The 18,918-nt window shown below is 41.1% G+C and overlaps 1 protein-coding gene across 2 annotated transcripts in view; it reads left to right on the forward strand.

Annotated features, from left to right (window-relative positions):
* The first annotated feature begins 1,170 nt into the window (after positions 1-1,170).
* Positions 1,171-18,918, forward strand: part of VCAN (versican) — a 135,034-nt gene continuing 117,286 nt past the window's right edge. Inside the window, exons 1-2 of one of the 2 annotated variants that reach the window (XM_036765059.1) lie at positions 1,171-1,453; positions 14,961-15,036. In XM_036765059.1, coding sequence (XP_036620954.1) covers positions 14,967-15,036 — 70 coding nt within the window. In that variant the 5' untranslated portion in view covers positions 1,171-1,453; positions 14,961-14,966. The remainder of the gene's footprint in view (positions 1,454-14,960; positions 15,037-18,918) is intronic. The other variant, XM_036765057.1, reaches the window with a different exon arrangement.

Genomic DNA, 18,918 nt, shown 5'->3' on the forward strand with positions numbered 1-18,918 from the left:
CCTGGTTCTACCTTGGCTCAAGCTTATGGATGCAGGGTTACATTAATTCAGAACTGGGTTCAAACAAAAGGGGTGAAAATCCAAACTCCACATTTCCCAAGTTCTCTAACTCAATATGTCAAATGATATTTGATCATTTTTTTCAAACTGTATTTGGTCTATTTTTAGATGGGAATGATGGTGTTGCCTCCTAATATAAATCTTTTCTTTTGCAGAATTGGCTGTATATAAAGGAATTGCTTAAATTTCAGCACATTCTCTGAAAATAAGGAAAAGCATTGATCACATCATACATAATGAATTAACTCTCTAAAAATATAAGCAAAACAGTCAGTAAACACAAATGGGGTTGTGTGTGTGTTTTTGAGAAAGAGAAAAATTGTATTTAAGCTGAATCCTATATGAGATTTGCTTCAAGAAATCTCAATATGGGTTTACATTACTTTCTGAGATTGCAACATTAACAATTAAGCTCTCTCTCTCTCTCTCTCTCTCTCTCTCTCTCTCTCTCTCTCTCTCTCCCCCACCGCCCCCCACCCCCGTTTCCTTTTCATATAATCAGTTTCTAAGAGTTCCTTTAGGGTTGGCGGGAGCCAGAAGCCTGACACTTTCCACAGATGGGACATGCAGTCAGATTTTGTTGTAGTGTAAACACACTGTAACCAAGTTCTTTTCTATTCAACAGTCTTACTTCTCCAAAGCAAAAATGACCAGTTCATTTTTCTACTACATATCCTACAACAGCTTTTAGAGGAATCTAGCTCCGGAACAGAACGGCTCTTAGGCAGTGGGGGGAAGGCTTTAGTGAGAGAAGCTAGAAGTTTTTTTCCCCCTCCTGTGCAAAGCAAGATGTTTCACTAAGTTGTTGAATGAGAAGCGCTGTTCTTTCCCCAAGCCTATTGGTACTTCTTGTCAAGAAGAAACTGGGAGAGGTGGGAGTGCCTGGGAAGGCAGGCGGCCCCTGCTGCAAGAGCCTGGAGCTGCCTGTCCTGCTCCTTCAGCCTAATTTCCAGAAGACCTGGGCTCTTGTGACTGTGTCTGCAAAGCTCTTCTGGAGCCTGTGAATGAACCCTCCTCCTCTCCTTCCTCCTCCTCCTCTTTCTACTCGAGTTGAGTCTCCTCCTCAGCGCTGACGGTACAATGATATAATAATGATGGGTGTCACAGCCCGCATTTGAACTTGCAGGCGAAGCTGACTGAGAGCCTCTTCGAGGAGGAACTCCTCTCGGGCGCAGACGCTCAGAATCAGGTGCTCTCCAGCAGGCTCTGGGAGCAAGGAACCCTCCAGGATTCAGCATCTCCTGCAAGGCTTTTTTGAGCATTAATCAAGGGATTTACTGCTTCGTGTGACCACGAGCAACTCTGGAATAACCTCAGCACTACACTGGGATTTTTTTTCTTTCTTTTTTTTTCCTTTTCTGCCCCCCAAACTCTGCAGTCAGCCACCTTTAAGGTAATTATGTCTCTTTTGTTCTCCCCCCCCCCCCTTTCTTTTAAGAAAATTGGCTGCTAGGAATCACTTGCGGGCTTAAAAAAAAAGGAGGACATAGCTATTTGTGTCAGTCTTTCCCCCAAACCAAATAAAAGTAGCGGCTTTTAGATTAAGTTAGGGGAAAGCACAATTTTCCTTGAACAGATTGATTGCAGGTAACTTTTAAAAGTGCATTTTGCAAGAGAAATACAATGGTTAGAAATACAGATGGAACTGTGGTGCTGAAAAGAGCGGGACAAAGAAAACAGGGTGGGAAGGGAGAGAAAGATTGAAAGAATTGGGGGAGAGGGGGTGTGAAAGACCACTCTCAAAGGAATTGGATTTTGAAACTCTAGGGAGGTGTGACTACACCGTGATTTAAAAAAACAAAAACAAAACCTGTTTCAATACATAGGCTATTTGGGGAATCAGACATCCAAGCTCTTGCCTATGAAAAGTAGATGAAATCTTCCAGTGAGTGCTGGCTACCGGGTCTTTTTGCCCCTGGTTTGTGGTTAGCTTCTTGCGTTCCTGGAAAGCCACTCTCAGAGCAGCTCCTGGAAGAGAGATTGGGAAGTGACCTGGAGCCTGCATCCTTCCTTTCTTGCTGCAGCAGTGGCAGGACGCTAAGAGGAGGCGATCTCCTTTCAGCCACCTGGGGTGTTTAAGGGGAGGTGAAGGTAGAGAGAGATCAAGGGGTCACTGGAGCAAAGCTCCTTTCCTTCTACCCCCATCGCCTTGGGAGGAGTAGGGGTGAAAGCTTTCCCCACGCTCCCCTATGTTCTTTTGTCCTACGGGCATGCAAGGGGAGCAGCGTGAAATGTCTTGGGGATGGGGGTGGGGGTGGGTTTGAAGTGCTGTAGAGACCCAGAAGACGGCGGGAAAAAGCTCCAGCTTGAACCGATCGAGTAAGGTTGTGAACGATCTTTTCTCCCCAGGGGAAGCTGATTTGCGGGTTGGGGTGGTGGTGGTCTCAGGAGTTGTAGTTGAATTTCCCTAGCATCTCCTGAAAGGGGTGAGGGGCGCGCTGCCCCTCTGCATCCCCTCTGCACCCACCGGCAGTCAAACTCAGTGTGAGCTCTCTAGACAAAGGTGGACCGGAAATCCAAAGTCTGCATCTTAACGAGAACTTTGGGATCGGGCCCCATCCCCTGCGAAGCATCCCTCTCTTTGCCTTCTTTTCTTTCTTTGGTCCCTCCCACTTCTTTGCACTGAAGTTGAGCAACTTTTTTTTACTGGGTCAAAGAGTCCGTAGAGAGAGTGAGTCGGGAGCTCGGGGTGAGGGGCAGGCTCTAACAAGGAGTTTCTCCTTGTCGTGTTCAGAAAACCACGTAATAACGAAATCAAAAGCTCAGCTCGGGTGCTCTTACGTAGGGGAATCTGGACTCGTTTTCTATCAAAGGGTGTGGACTGGTCACTCTGATAGGCAAAGGCGAGAGCAAGAGAAAAATACGTGTCATAGCTGAAACTATTTGCTTTGGGACTCAGCTGTTCGGCGCACACCCGGACTCTGGAGACCGGGAAGAGGGAGATGTCCCTGGGACACTGGGAGCTACTAGAGAGAAAAACTAAGACTGAGCCCAGGATGCCTGAACCCTCCAGCTCACAATGCACTTCCCTCCCCCTCCACACACACACCTAAATACACACACGGACTCCTCCCTCTCCTCTTTGTCTTTCTTTTTCTTCCCTCTGCCACTCTCTTTCTCTTCCCCCTCTATCTGTCTCTGCCTAGGGCTCTTTGGCCAGTGCTTCTCCTCCCTCCCCCTCCCCCACGGCTGACAAATGAATGGGCTGTGTGAAATCCCTGCCTTCCTCCTAGGGCTGGAGGGAGGAGGCGGGGCGCAGCGGCAGATCTGCCCCTCCTCTCCGCTATCGCATTTAGCAAACCTAGATGTCTAGGAATCATCTCCTACTTTGTAGCGATCCGCGGCGCCCCCTGATGGAGAAGCCGGGCTATGCCGAGTCACATCTTCCATTGATTAAACGGCAGGGCGGGTGCCGCCCTCCAAACCATTCATTAATAGAACGAAGAGTTTGGTCTCCGCTTTTTTATTCCTCTAGCTAGGCAGGAGGATAGAAGAAGGAATTAGGTAGGGGTTTGGGGAACTATTGTACTGTCTAGGGGAAAAAGAGGGATCTTGTCTAAATTTGCTTCAAGATCTTTTTTTTTTTTTGAGTGGCATCTTTCTCCCCTGAAAATCCCTAAGATTGGGACATCTGTCACAAGCATGAGTGACTGAGCTGAAACTGCAACTTTTAAAAAATACCTATAGGCTTTTTCTCGATACGCATTTGACAACTCTAAAACCAGTAGAGGATGGGGAAAGGGGAGGAGAAGAAAGGGGAGAGAGAGGAGAAAGGGGGAGGGGAAAGAGAGAGAGAAAAAGAGAGAGAGAGAGAGAGAGAGAGAGAGAGAGAGAGAGAGAGAGAGAGACAGAGAGAGAGACAGAGAGAGACAGAGAGAGACAGAGAGAGACAGAGAGAGACAGAGAGACAGAGAAGAGAGACAGAGACAAAGAGAGAGTGAGAGGGAGACAGAGACGCATAGAGACACAAAGAGAGACACAGAGAAGAGAGAGAGAGAGAGAGAGAGAGAGAGAGAGAGAGAAGAGAGACAAAGAGAGAGTGAGAGGGAGACAGAGACGCATAGAGACACAAAGAGAGACACAGAGAAGAGAGAGAGAGAGAGAGAGAGAGAGAGAGAGAGAGAGAGAGAGAGAGAAGGAGAGAGAGAGGAGAAGGAAGAGGAAGAAGAGGAGGAAGAGGAGGAGGAGGAGGAGGAGGAGGAGGAGGAGGAGGAGGAGGAAGGGGGTGGGGTGGGAACAAGTCAAAGACTTCGGAGGCGAGGAAGCTAGCAGTACCTTGCGGGACAACCACTGGGGTGTTTCATAAATGCCGGCACACTGAACAGTTTGGTTTGGGAGCCACGTCTTATTTTAAGAGTTTCTCTATCTGCTTTCACAAAGCGGTCCCGGGCAGAGAGCTCCACAGTGGGTGGGGGAGGAGGTAACTGATCTTCATTAGGAGGTGGCCCCGCTCCAAGGACAAAGGCAGGCAGCTATTACTGAGAGTGCTGGCTGGCTCACTCCTTACCCAGCCGCCCAGCCAGCCGGGCACGCTCTTACCCAAGCCCAGGAGAGGGAGCCGACCTGGCCTCCCTCCCATCTCTGGGCTTTACCCGCCGCCACGTGGACTGAGTCTGTCACATCCAGAGATGTGCCAGAGACATATTGGAGCTTCTCTTTTTAAGTTTCATGTTGCTTTCTGAACATGTGTTGTAAAGCTGGACCGGGAGAAAGTTGCTAGGCCGTTTGGGTTTGTCTGGGGTTTTGGAGTTAGGCTGGGGCTGTCAGTCGCAGCCAGCTCCACGGTATTGCCAACCCAGCTCATAACTCCTCCTTCTCCTCCTCCTCCACAGACATATGTTTTCTATGGAGCTCCAGTATGCTGCAGGCCAATGAACATATTTGGAAGGAGGGTTGAGGGGTGGAGGGAGGTGAGGAGACCCCAAGAGTGGGTGTGAATCAAGTACAAACAGCAGTCAGACAGGTGTGGCATGTTCAGACACTCACTGCCTTGCATCCAGATGCTGTTAAAAGGGACTACACTAAAGAAGTATTTGTTGATGGTTCTTTTATTTATTTTTTTTCTTTTTTGAGGAGTGGGTCATCTAAGAGAAGTAGGGAGACATTGTAAAATACAATGTTTTGGAGGAGGAGAATGAGTAATGTTAAGTGCTCTAATATAAATCAACCTAGAAATTCATATACAGGTTTTATAGTGGTGCTAATGATTAAAGGAGGATTTTTGGCCTTGAAGAAAGTGCAGTCAAATGAAGTTTATTCTGTTTACTATTCAGAGGGTCTAAGGACATACTTCTCTCTGAGAGAATCCTGGCAAAACTTATTCAATTGATAGAATTTTCTGTGGAGTCAGGAGCCCTGAGTTATAATCCTTCCTCAAATACTAGGTATGAGATTCTGGGTAAACTAGTTAATCTCCATGATCCTGAACTGTAAAATATGTATAATGAATACTTGCAGTCTGTACTTTAAAGGGTTGCTGTGAGGAGAGATAGGTGACATGGTAGATCCAATTCCTGACCTGAAGTCAGGAAGACCTGAGTTCAAATCTATCCTCGGACACTTACTAGCTGTATGACCCTGGGCAAGTCATTTTAACAAGTTTGCCTCAGTTTCTTCATCTGTCAAATGAGGTGGAGAAGGAAATGACAAACTATTTCAGTATCTCTGCCAAGAAAACCCCAAATGGGGTCACAGAAAGTCTGACATGACTAAACAACATCAAAAAGTGAGGAAAGCATTTTTGAAAATCTTAATGGGTGATATAAATACGAGTTATTCATCTTGAAGCAGTGAAGGGTAGTGGAAAGAGTATAGAATTTGCAACTAGAAGATGAGTTTAGCAGCCTAGCTCCGCCATGGTTCTGACATTAGCTTGGCTGTGTGACTTTGGTGAAATGGCACAACTTCTCTGGACCTCAGGTAGCTTATCTTTAAAATGAGGTTGGATTAGATGATCTTTAAGGGCCCTTCCAACAGTAATTCCCATGATTCTAAAGCAGTCACATTCAAGATTTTGAGTCTAACCTCCCAAGCCACCCCTTTGGCAACTGTCAGCAAAGCCTATCATGAAAATATTGATTTAAATTTGTTCTAAAACAGGAATCAGTGGACTTAAAACATAATCATGAAGGCAATCTAATATAAGCACTTTTCCAAGCTAAATACTGTTCCTAGACTTGGGAGTGTAGCAAAAATAATGAATAAGGCCTTAAAAGATCCAACTTTTATTCCTCTGCTTTGGATTCAGTTCCTTTGGAAAAGGAGAAAGGAACATTTTATGATATTTTATACTTCTCTGTGAAAATTTCCCCTGGCCCAATAGAAGGATACTGGTGGGCTCCATAGGGCTAAATTACTTCCCTCAGCAGAATGTCCTCAAACTCTAAGTCTGAAGTAGGTACAGCGAATAACAGCTCACATTTATATAGCACAATGACAATAATTACTTATTTATATCATGCGATAACAGTTTACAAAGCAAAAAAAAGTTTTGTGAAGCAGGTAGCATGTAGATGAAGTAACTAAGAATGGAGGTTCTCTGACCTAGAGGGGTTTTTATATGGGCTAAGGTTTGTTTTTCCAAGTATCTAAAAAAAATCTTTAAAAATAGTTGATAAGCAGGGTTTCTGGTTTGTTAAATAAAGTTTAAAAGATTGCCACCGGTTCTATGGGCATTTACAGGTTTAAGCTAGTTCTTAAATGACTCTTGTACTCATAAACAGGAATAAATACCAAATGATATGAAAGTGTACCTCTCTCAGGTACCTATTGTTCCTTCCCTTCTCACATGATTTTCCTTAATCCCTCATAGTTAATGATTGGACACTAATTGATCACCAGTGATATACAGAGAACACAAGGTCAACACACTCCCTCTCCCACAGTCATTTAACCCAAGAAAACTTTCGGAGTCAGATTTAAACCTAATGTTTTCAATTGTGCACAGAGCATATCTCTAGAAATTATATTTAAAGTGGAATATTTTTCTGTTTCAAAGCATAGTTTCACAGACACTCGCTTCTTTTGAGGAAAATAATGAATGAAGGCCTGTAGGAGGCCATTACTTCACCACCCACCTAGAGGAAATGGTTAAGACTGACAAATATGTATTGTTAGGGCTTACTTGCTCTGGTTGGAGAAAACATGCTGATTGTTGCATCGGACTGTACCACACCAGAAAATACAAGGCCTGCACTCTTTCTCTGGTTTGGAAGCAGAACAAGGGGAAGTAGAGATAAATGTCTTGGCCAGATTCCACTTTGGGTAGTGCATTCTGCCAGTTTCCTCTTAGAGTCTGGACTGGATAAATTATTTTTTCATTTTTAAGTCCAGTGTTTTCTGGACACTGCTAAGCTGTTATCACCAAATGTGCCAGAAGAGGCTGCATTTTACTGGTAGATGCAAGTGATTTCTGTTTAATGCATTGGTCAATTATCTTTTTTAAAAATACCTTGTGATGTGTGTATAAATAAATGAATATAAAATGTTTATTTTATTTGTAATATTTATAAGAGTATGGACAGTATGAAATATAATAAATAGTACTTGCTTTTATTTATAAACAATATAAGAGTTAAATATCTAATAAGTATTTTTGAATGTTTCACCATCTTAGTAAGTTCTGAGAGTACTGCTGAAAAGATAACTTTCCTAAAAACTCTATAAAAATTGGACAGATTGGTCCTTAAAAGATGTATGAATTTGAAAGATGGCAAGATGAGATTTTAAAATCATTTCCCCCCCACCCCTAGAATTCTGGGGAAGGGGGCTTGCCCATTAGGACCTAAGCTTATATTCTAGTGGAAAGTAAGAACCTTGAAGATAAGGACTGTCCCTTTTTTTTTACTTGTATCTTTAGTCCCTAGTACAAGATCAACAGGTGCTTAATAAATGCCGATTGGTTGATTAATGTTCCATACCAGGAGTGTCCTCAGAACAAACAGAGCCCAGAGGATATCTTGCTCTTGGTCATCTCTTGGAATCTAAGGACAGTAATAATCTTTTATGTGACTCCTGGCATTTCCATATTCCTTTCAAGGTGAGGGACAAGTTAACACTAAACAATTACAAAAAAGACAAATCTCCTTTGGACCCCATGAATACACTAGTGGGTTGGAGATACCCCTCTTGGGTGATTCTTCTCAGAAAGTGGTTTCATGGTCACATCCTAAAGCTCCTCTCCTTGTCACACTGTCTCCTCCAGTGAGAAGATACTTCTATTGTAGTCTGAGAGGTATCTTTTCTGTTTTATAGCTGAAGAATATCAGGCGGCAACTTGTATTCCAGAGTCACTAATCATTCCTAACATTTATAAAGTCCCAATAAGCCTGGGATGTCAATATCACTAGTACTACTTTCTCTGTTTTATTAATGAGGAAACTGAGGTTTTGAGAAGCCAGGTGACTTGCCCATAGTCACACAACTAGTAAGGGTCAGAATTTTAATTTGAAGGTAGGAGTTCTGACTTGAAGTCCAATGTTTCAGTAAGTTACAAGGAAAAAAAAGCCTTTGTCTCTGATTTTAATTTGCTCCGTGCTTACCTGGGACTTCTGGGAGAGGGGAGAGTGCTTGATGGAGCCCTGGATCATTTTCCTTAAGGGGGAGGCCATGCAGGTATTACCTACACCAGGGGTGAGGAACCTGCAGCTTCAAGACCACATGTGGTCCTCTAGGTCCTCAGGTGTGGCCCTTTGACTGAGTCTAAACCTCATAGAACAAATCCCCATTGTTCTGTGGGTCACACTTGAACACCTAGGGGGCCACATGTGGCATTGAGACTGTAGGTTTCCCACCCCTGGCTACACCCTTATGGAAAGGCATTTATACATCCAAGGGGTGGTCTGAAAATTGTACTCCCTGTACTGTTTTTCACCATAGCCTTTGAAGCCTTCATGCAAACATACACAATTTTACTTATTACAGAAGGAAACCTATAGGTCTGGGCTGTCCAAACTGGGGCCCATTGGTGGCCTGCAGTGCGATGTATGTGGCCCACTTACAAGCACAGAAATTTACATAAATTCTTTAGTAAAGGAAGCCGAGCTACTGCAGAGCTCTCACTAAAATGGCATATCAAAATATATTGTCTATTGTTTCAACAAAAACCTAAGGTTGGACAGCTCTGCTATTGGTCATGGAGAGCAGAATTTTCTGGCATAAAAATAGATATATTTATAACACGCATATATGCATACACATTGGAGGGAATATCTGCATTGATCAGATGCCAGATACACTGGAATATTTATTAAAAAGTAATAATAAAAATGACCTTTGTGTCTCCCTTTTCTCCCCTCTGCCCTCAAAATAGCAGCCTAGGCAGCTGCCCACCTAGACCTGGCTCTAGTTATAGGAATCCTGTGTGGTCCTTACAGGCATGCATCTTTTTCCCATTCTTCTGGGGATATAGGTTTGAGATTCTATTGATCTTACTCTATATAATTTCCCAGCCATCATAAAAGACTAGCCAAAGGTTGACTTCTGGTGACTTCTTTACCCTTCACCTTCCACTTAACAGTTGGCCCAAAATAAGACTCAGTTCCTATCTACCAAGTCCTTTCTATGGAGCCTCTCTTGTCACCACCTGAAGTTATACTAAATTCCAGATGATGAGCAAGAGCATAAGAATTGGGGGAGGGGAGACAATAAGAAAAAGAGAGTTTAGGAGGTTCTTGACACTGAAACTCACAGAAAAGGCAGTAGAAAGGAAAAATTGTCTCCAAAGCTGGTCACACATAGTCCCAAGGAGCATTAGGTCAGTAATTGTCATACGAATTGTGGAGATCAGTTTATGTCCTCTACTGAATTAATCATTTTAACTGAATTGACAGGTCATTTAGTTGTGCTCTCAGTCTTTCCTCCTCCACAAAGGTCCTAAACAATACTAATCATTTCACCTCTGCACCTGATTTTTTCCCCAATTTTTTGGACCAGTTTGGTTTGATGAAATGGAATGATTTGGCCAGCTTGGGAACATCTAACAGGGCAAGTGCCAATGAGTGATTCTCATGTCATAGACACTTAAAAAAAACTCTCTGTGGACCAATCTTAAATATAATCTGTCTTCAGTCTGAAAAAAAGGGTTTCTGATGCATTTCTTAGCTTGGGAAGGCAAGTTCTTCCTCTATTCCACCTCCCTACCACACTCTCCCCCCACCCCTGCTAACCTTTATCCTCAGATTTTTCTCTCCAAATCTTCATTTATATTTCAATTATTTTTTTGTTATTTTACTATTAAATTTTCTTTCATATGGTTTATCCTACTGTTGAACTGTTGCATTTTTAAAAATTAATGAAGTTAAATAGGAATATGAAAGAAAAACTCCAAAGACCTGAAATTATAGGAGTTTTATCTTATCTTAGGCCAATGTCTTTTTAAATGCTTCAATTATGAAGAAGGACTAAGGAGGAACACAAACTTTGGCTGTTTCTCAGCAAGAAAACCCCATCTGAAAAAGTGCTTCCTCTAGCATACTTACACTTATCAGGGATTGACTCCCCAAACTGATGTAAGATCCCCCGCCCCCAGAACATCTCCTTGCATTTTTCCTTAGGTTGAACTTTATTTATTTTTCAAAATGGAAATGAAAGGAATACGAGAGTAGAGGCACTTCTATAAACAAGAAAGGGCTGTTTCTTTAAAAACTCATTATAATCTCTAGAACACAAAATAGACATGATGATAAGGGATTACGAAGATTCAGGAGCAGATCAGTCAAGAGACCAAAGAAGAGAGAGGGACAGAAACAGACAGACAGAGACAGAGAGACAGAGATAGAGAGATCATAGATTTTAGAGCTGAAGGACATCTTAGAAGGGATTTAGTCCTATACCCTCATTTTACAGTTGAGGAAAATGAGGCCTGGAGAGGTTATAGGACTTGCTGAAACATGCACATGAAGTAAGTGGCAGAGTAAGGATTTGACTTACGTCCTTTGATTCTAGGTGTAGTAATCTTAGGAATGCCCAGCCTCCACAACTAAGCTGTAAAGGCTGATGCTCTTTCTTCTCTTTGGGCATTATTCATTCCATACATTTTGGAAGACTAGACTCTGGGCTGCTGAGGTTGGTGGGATTTTATGTAGATTCAGGACATGGACCTGGGAAGAAAAGAGGTGAGAAGAGGGTTCTAAAATGGGGCTGTTTCTCATATGTAAAACTCATTCTAATATATTATTTTCCCTTTTCTGGAAAAAACTCAAATAGCTATGGTAGATACAGCATTTTCATGCCACCACTATTCTACTCCATCAAAAAAATCAGGTATTGATCCAGGTCTGGGACCTGGAATCAGGAAGACACAAGTCCAAATCCTTAGACGCTTGCTAGCTGGGTGACTTTGGGTGGATCACTTAACTGCTGTCTGCCTCACTTTCTTCATCTGTAAAATGTAGATAATAATAGCACCTACATCCCAGGGCTACTGAACAGATAAAAATGAGATAGTATTTGTGAGGTACTTTGCAGATCTTTATTACTATTGCCATCACCATTACTACTGTTATTACAGGATCCAATGAGAAAAGTTAAATTGCTGAGTATGTGCCTCAATGCCCCAGGATCCCCAATTGAGTATTTCCCATTGTTGCTTACAATTGCGGTATCAAGAGTCTTCTCCCAGTTTTCTGAGCTATGCCTTCTCTCTTCTGGCATCATCACTACACTGTCCCATCCGCTGCCCCAAGTAGGCATTTTCTCCCATCTCTAGATGACCTCCAAGATCCTTCTCACTCTAAATCTATGATCCTATAAGCCAGCAATTCTGGATATCCACAATTCTCCCCTCTAGAGTCCTCTAGATTCTAGTAGAGTAAGTCCAAGAATTCCTCTGGCTATAGCTCTGTCCTTCAGAAGGTACAGCTCTGGTAATATCCATGAATCTCTTGAGGTTCTCTACTTTGTAGCAGGAGAAGCCCAAGATTTCCTTTCCTCAGCTGGTCAGTAGCAATAGCTGCATCCCTCCAAATGCTCAGCTCTAGCAATGCTAGGTGTCAGAACAGGCATCTCCCCTTTGTCTTCAAACCAGTGACTTTTGCGTGCTTACAGACCACTCACCCAGGAAATGGAGTTTGTGTCCCCTATACAGAGAAGCATGGGAGAGACACTGATGTTATTTGTAGATAGGGTAACTATAAACTTATCCTACTCCTAATGCACTTCCTGCTTTCAAAATTAAAGTTCACTATCTCTTCCCAAGGGAATATTTCCTGCTGCTCCCAGAATTTTTCTGACATTACTCCAGTAGAGCCATGACTTCCCCTTCCAAGGGGATCACAGCCAATTAATTTCTACTTTCCCATATGGGGAGACCCTTGTTCCTTTCGACCCATGGATCCTCATTAAAGGGTCTATATCTCAGAGGCCCTCTTTCAAGTAGTTTAACATTGTGTGAGATCCAGTGTGATACCCTAGCTGTCTCTCTGTTATCACTGGACTCCTAAAGGACACCTTCACCATTCCCCACGTCATCAAACTTTGGGTAGGAATTTTCCAAATCCCTTTTGGCTGAAGACGGACCAGTACTCGTCACCAGTTATACAGTAAGTTTCTAAAAAAGTAAGACCATAGCTCTCCCAGATAAGCTTGAGGGAGATCATACCTAGCGTTCTCTCTTAATCTAACATAGGGAGATATAGGTTCTAGTTTTTGGTTTCTTCTTTAAAGAAACCTCCTGTTTAAAGGTTACGCAAGGTTGGACTGGATTTCCTATTTCCCAAGAGTATTTAAATTATGTTCATTCATTCCTTCAACTAACATTTGTTTGCCTAAAGTACAAAACTAAATTTATGGACCAAACAAATCTTCTGGCCAGAATATTCTCATAATAAATCCAGGACATTTTGAGTATTTTGCATTAACAACCAGAGTCATGATAGAAAGATATGACCTAAGAGAGACCTTAGAGAATATTTAGTCCAACTCCATTACTTTGTACATGAGGAAACTGACTGCCCAGAGGGGTCAAATTAGTGGTGATACCAGAACCGGAAAACCAAACTGGATCTCTGACCTATATCCCACCGCCCCTATAGTAGTTTTTCAACAGGATTCACTAACAATCCCATAACTGGTACTATAGAAAGGGGCATCTAGGTGGCACAGTGGTGCTGGGCCTGAAGTAAGGAAGATCCGAGTTCAAATGTAGCCTCAGACACTTCCTAGCTATGCGATGCTGGGCAAGTGACTTAGCCCTGTTTGCCTCGGTTTCCTCATCTGTAAAATGAACTGGAGAAGGAAATGCCAACTATTCTAGTATCTGTGCCAAGAAAATCTTAAATGGGGTCACAAAGAGTCAGATGCAACTGAAGCAACTCAACAACAACAAAACCATAGGAATAGCCACTATGTGCTATTTAATCTTAAATTTTTAAGTAAAATCTGAGAAATTAGCACATTATCCGCAACGCTAAAAATGACTTTCAGATCCTGCCTCTGATTCATATTGGCTGCATGACCCTAGGTAAGTCATTTATATTTTTAGTGCCCCAAGCAACTCTCTGAGACTTTGAAGTTGCAGAATAACTATATTACTAGGGATTGCTAAAAAGAGTTTCCTCACCAACCGTTTACCACTCCCCGCAACTTAAGTCCAGACACACACACACACACACACACACACACACACACACGCAAACATACGTGGAAAAGTATAAGGGATGGGAACCTGTGGCCTCAAGGCCAAATGTGACCTTCTAGGTCTTCAAGCGAGTCCCTTTGGCTGAATTCAAACTTAACAGAACAAATCCCTTTAACAAAAGGATTTGTTCTATAAAATTTGGACACACTCAAAAGGCTAAACCCAAGGACCTAGAAGGTAACATGTGGCCTTGAGGCCATAGGTTTCCCACCATAATCCTGGCACCATAATCCATTATGAAACTGGGTTTAAATTTATTTTCAAGAACACCAGGCAATATTAATTCAGTTCAATACCATAAGCATTTCTTAGGATCCGACTATGTATAAAGCGCTGTGCTAGATGCAGGGAGTACAGAAAGAAAAAGAAAGCAAGGAGCTTACGTTCTATCCTGAATACTTTAGCAATATTCTCCGGAAGGAGCAAGGGAGGTGGGCATCTAAAACATGACCTTAAAAATATGGAACTCAGATATTGTGCTGCAGGTTGCTCTTTGACCTGTAGACACCAATGTAAGTGCTGACATTGATATTTTCCATCCATTACCTATTTCTTTCTTTGCCTACCCCTAGACCTCAGAACTACTGAAACAATTCTGGTAGATTTATTGCAAATACCAATCCCTTTTGTTAAGGAACAACTTGTGGTTTTGGCCATCTGGCCCATCTAGAAATTAAACTTTTTTTTTTAATAAGAAACTAGACCACAGTCTTACTCTCTGCTTTCATATCATATACATGAGACATGAATCACATAGGGTGGAGTCAATTTTTCTTTTCCCAAGAAAAGTTTCTATCCCACTTCACTCTCATTTGATATAAATTACCCTTTTTCAACATCTCCATCCTGTTGCCTCCCCCTCTTCCTATTTCTTCATCCATGATCAACTTCCTGCTTCTAAAAAGCTTTGTGGTCACATCTCTGATCCTACTACCCAGCTGTTCATTGTCCAAGCTGTGGTCTATGTAGCTTCTCTGACCAACTGTGGTTGTTCCACAGACCCACATTTTTATATATCCTCAGAAATGGTTTAGGAAAGGATACTTGGTAACTACTGATTTGGGTGGGATTCAAAATGATGATTAAAATGTCAAGACAGGGAGCCAAATGATAATTCCTCCAAATGTAGATAATGCTATTTTCACGAAACCTGTACCCATTATGAATTGGGCCTCTCGAAGATCACGCTTTACTTCCTAATGACTTGCAGCTCTTCACAAACTTGAGTACTTTTAACTTACTTCATATTTTACTTTGTTTCTAGGTCAAGATGTTATTAAGTATAAAAAATATTTTGTGGATGTACTCTACATTGGTTGTAATACATGCAGTACGTGAAGGTAAGTATGGTAAACTTCTGGAGGTAACTTCTGAATATGGAATTTGAGAGCCTGGGAATGAAATGGGAATATGGATTTGCTGAACATAAATACTACTTTCTCATACCTCTGCTTCAAGGAACTTTTAGCCAATAAAGTTAGTCTTTGGATAACACTACAGGTCGTAGCCATACTCTTAAGATAAGAAACTTCCCAGAGAAAACATGTTCATTTTCAGCATATTCATAAGCTAATTTCAATCTCACGGCAAATGGTCGTGTGTAGAACTGGAAATGGTTTTCTTCATCATTTTCAAAGGTAAAAATAGCAGGCTTTGCAAAGGTTTTCCAGTCAAAAAGAGAGATTATCATGTAACCAAATAAGCTCTCATGCCAAAAAATAAGGGCCAAACATGAAATATCATATAGAATTTTCAAGTCTGACTTAAGAAAACTATTATTTCCTACTTAACCTCTCATTTTCCCCATCCTTCATTAAATACTCATCAGACCAGAAATTATAAAGGCGCATTAAATAAAAATAGATAAACAGAAAGCAGGCAAACAAATTTTTACTTTAATTTAGAGACTTTGTAATTTAAATATATGTATCCTAGCTTTATATAAGCTATATATCCTAGCTTTCCATCAACATTTATATACACTTTAAGGTTTGCAAAACACTTTACATACATTATCTTTTTTGAACCTCCTAACAATCTTATGAAGTGTGTTAGTAGAAATGTCATCATTCTCTTTTTATAGATGGGGAACTAAGAATCAGAGAAATAAAGTGATTCATCAATGTCACTAAGTGACAGAGCTGGGCCTTTTAAAAAAAGTTCTAATTAGAATCTATTTGTAAAGCTATTGACCCTGACCTTCAATGTAAACATAGGACCTGACTTCATTATTACTGGTTGATTATCAAGTATCAGTAATACCAGTGTCATTACTGATAATTGTAATGACAGTAATAACTATGGTAAACCCATTGTCTAGTCTTCTTTTATTGTGATACTTAAGTTTATGGTCAGAGACTAGATCCCAAAGAAAGCACGATCCAAAAGTTCTATTCTGTTCACTCCTATTGGTAGCATAATTCACTACACTGACCTCCACTATTGAGTGACAGCAAAAACTCAAGAGGGGTTCAGGATTTGGAATTCTTTGGAAAGCTAAATGATCTGTCTGCTGGGCTTTGGTAGCTGGGAGAAAAAGCAGCTGTGGCTTGACCCTCTGCCTGTTGCCTAGTGTCATGGGAATATGCCTGACCTTCCTTTCTGAAGGACCTATACTTAGTTGAAACTTAGACATCAGGGTTGTATCAGTGATAACAGGTCCGGCCCACTCCTGTGCATTTATTCTCTGCAGTCAAAGATATTTCAGCTAACTTGTGAAGCCACAGATGAAATGGGAAAGTTTGGGAGGGTAGCCTAGGTTATTTTGGGCTCAGAGGTGAGTTTAGATACACTTAGTAGTCTATTAACAAACATTCTGGGAGCTGTTTAATAAGTCTCAAGGGGTCAAATGAAAATGAAGCTCATAGAGAATGAAGGTGAGAATATGGAGGGAAGACATAGAGATTTGTCATATGGTCACAAGATTAAAATGATGCAAGCATATGATATGAAACCAATAGAGGCAGGTATTATGATCCAGTAATTACATTTGGGATGGGATTTATACCCATGATTTCACTGGTATTAAGAATTTCTGGGTGAAGAAACTTCCTCTGCCAATGGAGGTTGGCACTTTCTCTGCAATTTATAATGCCAGAGTTTAAGTGAGTCACCTAGGATCACAGAGCCAGTATGTTTCAGCGGCAAAATTTGAACCCAGGTCTTCCTGACTTCAAGGATGGCTCACTAGACACTATAGCATGCTGCCTTCATTTAAAAACAAAAGATAGCAATGACCCCAAATCACATGAGCAATAGCTCCCAGGGATTATTTTACAGTCAGTATTGACATATGCTTTGGGTTGTAATGGGTAGGTGTCCACTCTTCCTTTGGATGTCCTTCCTTCTTATTTCAAGAAAGTTTTGTTTCTTCAAGTGAAAAGAATATAAGACATATGAAAAGTATTTGTATAACACCAGCAAGATAGACAACATTAATCCATGTAGTCAGGTCGAGTTGTTCCATATTTAGTTTGAGTCTGTTTATCCCAAGGCACTCAAGGGACTAATGACTAAAATTAATGAACACATTGTCTACTGATCATTAACTTTATATTTACTCATGGAGACCTGTTTGTCCATATGAGGTTGTGAACTCACCTAGTGACTGATAAAAACAAGGTGGAGGACGTGGGGGAGTGTGCCATGGAGAGAACCCTATATGTTTGGACAGGGCAGTAAATTTTCACACTGTCTGACACTTATATGTCCAAAACCAATTTTTTTGGGGGGGTTCTTTGGTCACATTGTGCAGATGGAATTTACATCAATCCATCTGCTGGATTTACTGACAGACTAGAAGAAGTAATTGATCCTTCAGCATTTAAAGCTTAGTTTACATCCCTTTCCTTTACTGTGCTCACTTCCACCAAAACCATCTGGTGAGAACAGTGAGTTTTTTGTTAGGATTCATTTTATTATTTTCATTGTCAAAGTTTCATAAAGTTTCTACAGGTAGCTTTTTTACAGTCTATAAACATTATATTCCAAAGAACTAAATTTCCTTCTTAAAATATTTAGATTTGGAGAACCTAGTTCTTTGGCCTCAGTACATTACACCAGATTTAATACACAAGAGGCTTGGCCACACAGATATTTGTTAATACTGCTGTTAAACTTGGACTCTGGAAGACTATACATTCACATCCAACAAAATCTTTTAATTGCCCTATGTCTATAAACTTGTATTAAAATAAATATTTCTTGGCAAATATGCTCTCATCCAACACTTAGTTCCAGCATGTTTTCTACCATACCAATGTCCACAGTGTCAGAAACATCCATTGGTCATTTGGGACCTAACCCTTTTCTGGCCCACAAAAAAAGAATAGCTTTAAAAAAAAGCTGGACCTGTGATTTCATCAATATAGGGGGCTCCTGGTGAAGAACTCCTTCCACCAATGCAGACTGGTATCAACTCTGCGTCTTATAGCCTTAGAAAGTTGCTTGGGACACTGAGAGCATAAATAACTTGTCCAGGGTCATATGAACAGTATGTGTGAGAGGTTGGATTTGAACCCAGGTTTTGCTGACTCTGAGGTCAGCTTTCTATCCACTAAACAACACTGTCTCCAGACAATGGATGAACTATACCTCATAGTTTATGGATATAATACAGGTATAATAAAGCATTTATTAGATGCCTACTGCTTGCATAGCACTATGATGGATTCTGTGAATAATAAAAACAAGTTTAAATAACTGGTCCCTGTCATCAATGAACTTACGGCTAGTATGGATACAGATTTAAAGGATGAAGGCTCTTCATCTCAACCCTCTTTTGGGGAAAAGGGTTAACTTTTTGAGGGAGGTAGGGAGTGAAAGGTCCTATAATCTACACATTAATAAAGTTTATGATGAAACTATATTTTATGAGAAGCAAATATTTAATTCTTTGAAAAAATTTAAATTATTCTTCATGTAAGCAGACAGACCAATATTCAAAATATAAACCAATAATTTTTAAATCACTTAAAAACCTCCGAAACATCCATGGGTTAAAAAAAATTTGAAGAACCCTACCTACCTACCTACCTAATGATCAACGTCTCCTAAGGGAGTAAGAAACAGATTAAGTCCATATACCATAAGCATCCATTGTGAAATACTTGAAGTTACACATATTTTACAAGACTGAATTTACCAAAGAAAGATACTTTGTGACCCTGGGCAAGTCATTTAAACTCTCCAGCCTTATGTTTCCTCATCTGTAAATGAAAGGG

This window comes from Trichosurus vulpecula, chromosome 1, assembly GCF_011100635.1.
Source record: "Trichosurus vulpecula isolate mTriVul1 chromosome 1, mTriVul1.pri, whole genome shotgun sequence".
NCBI classification, from domain to species: domain Eukaryota; kingdom Metazoa; phylum Chordata; class Mammalia; order Diprotodontia; family Phalangeridae; genus Trichosurus; species Trichosurus vulpecula.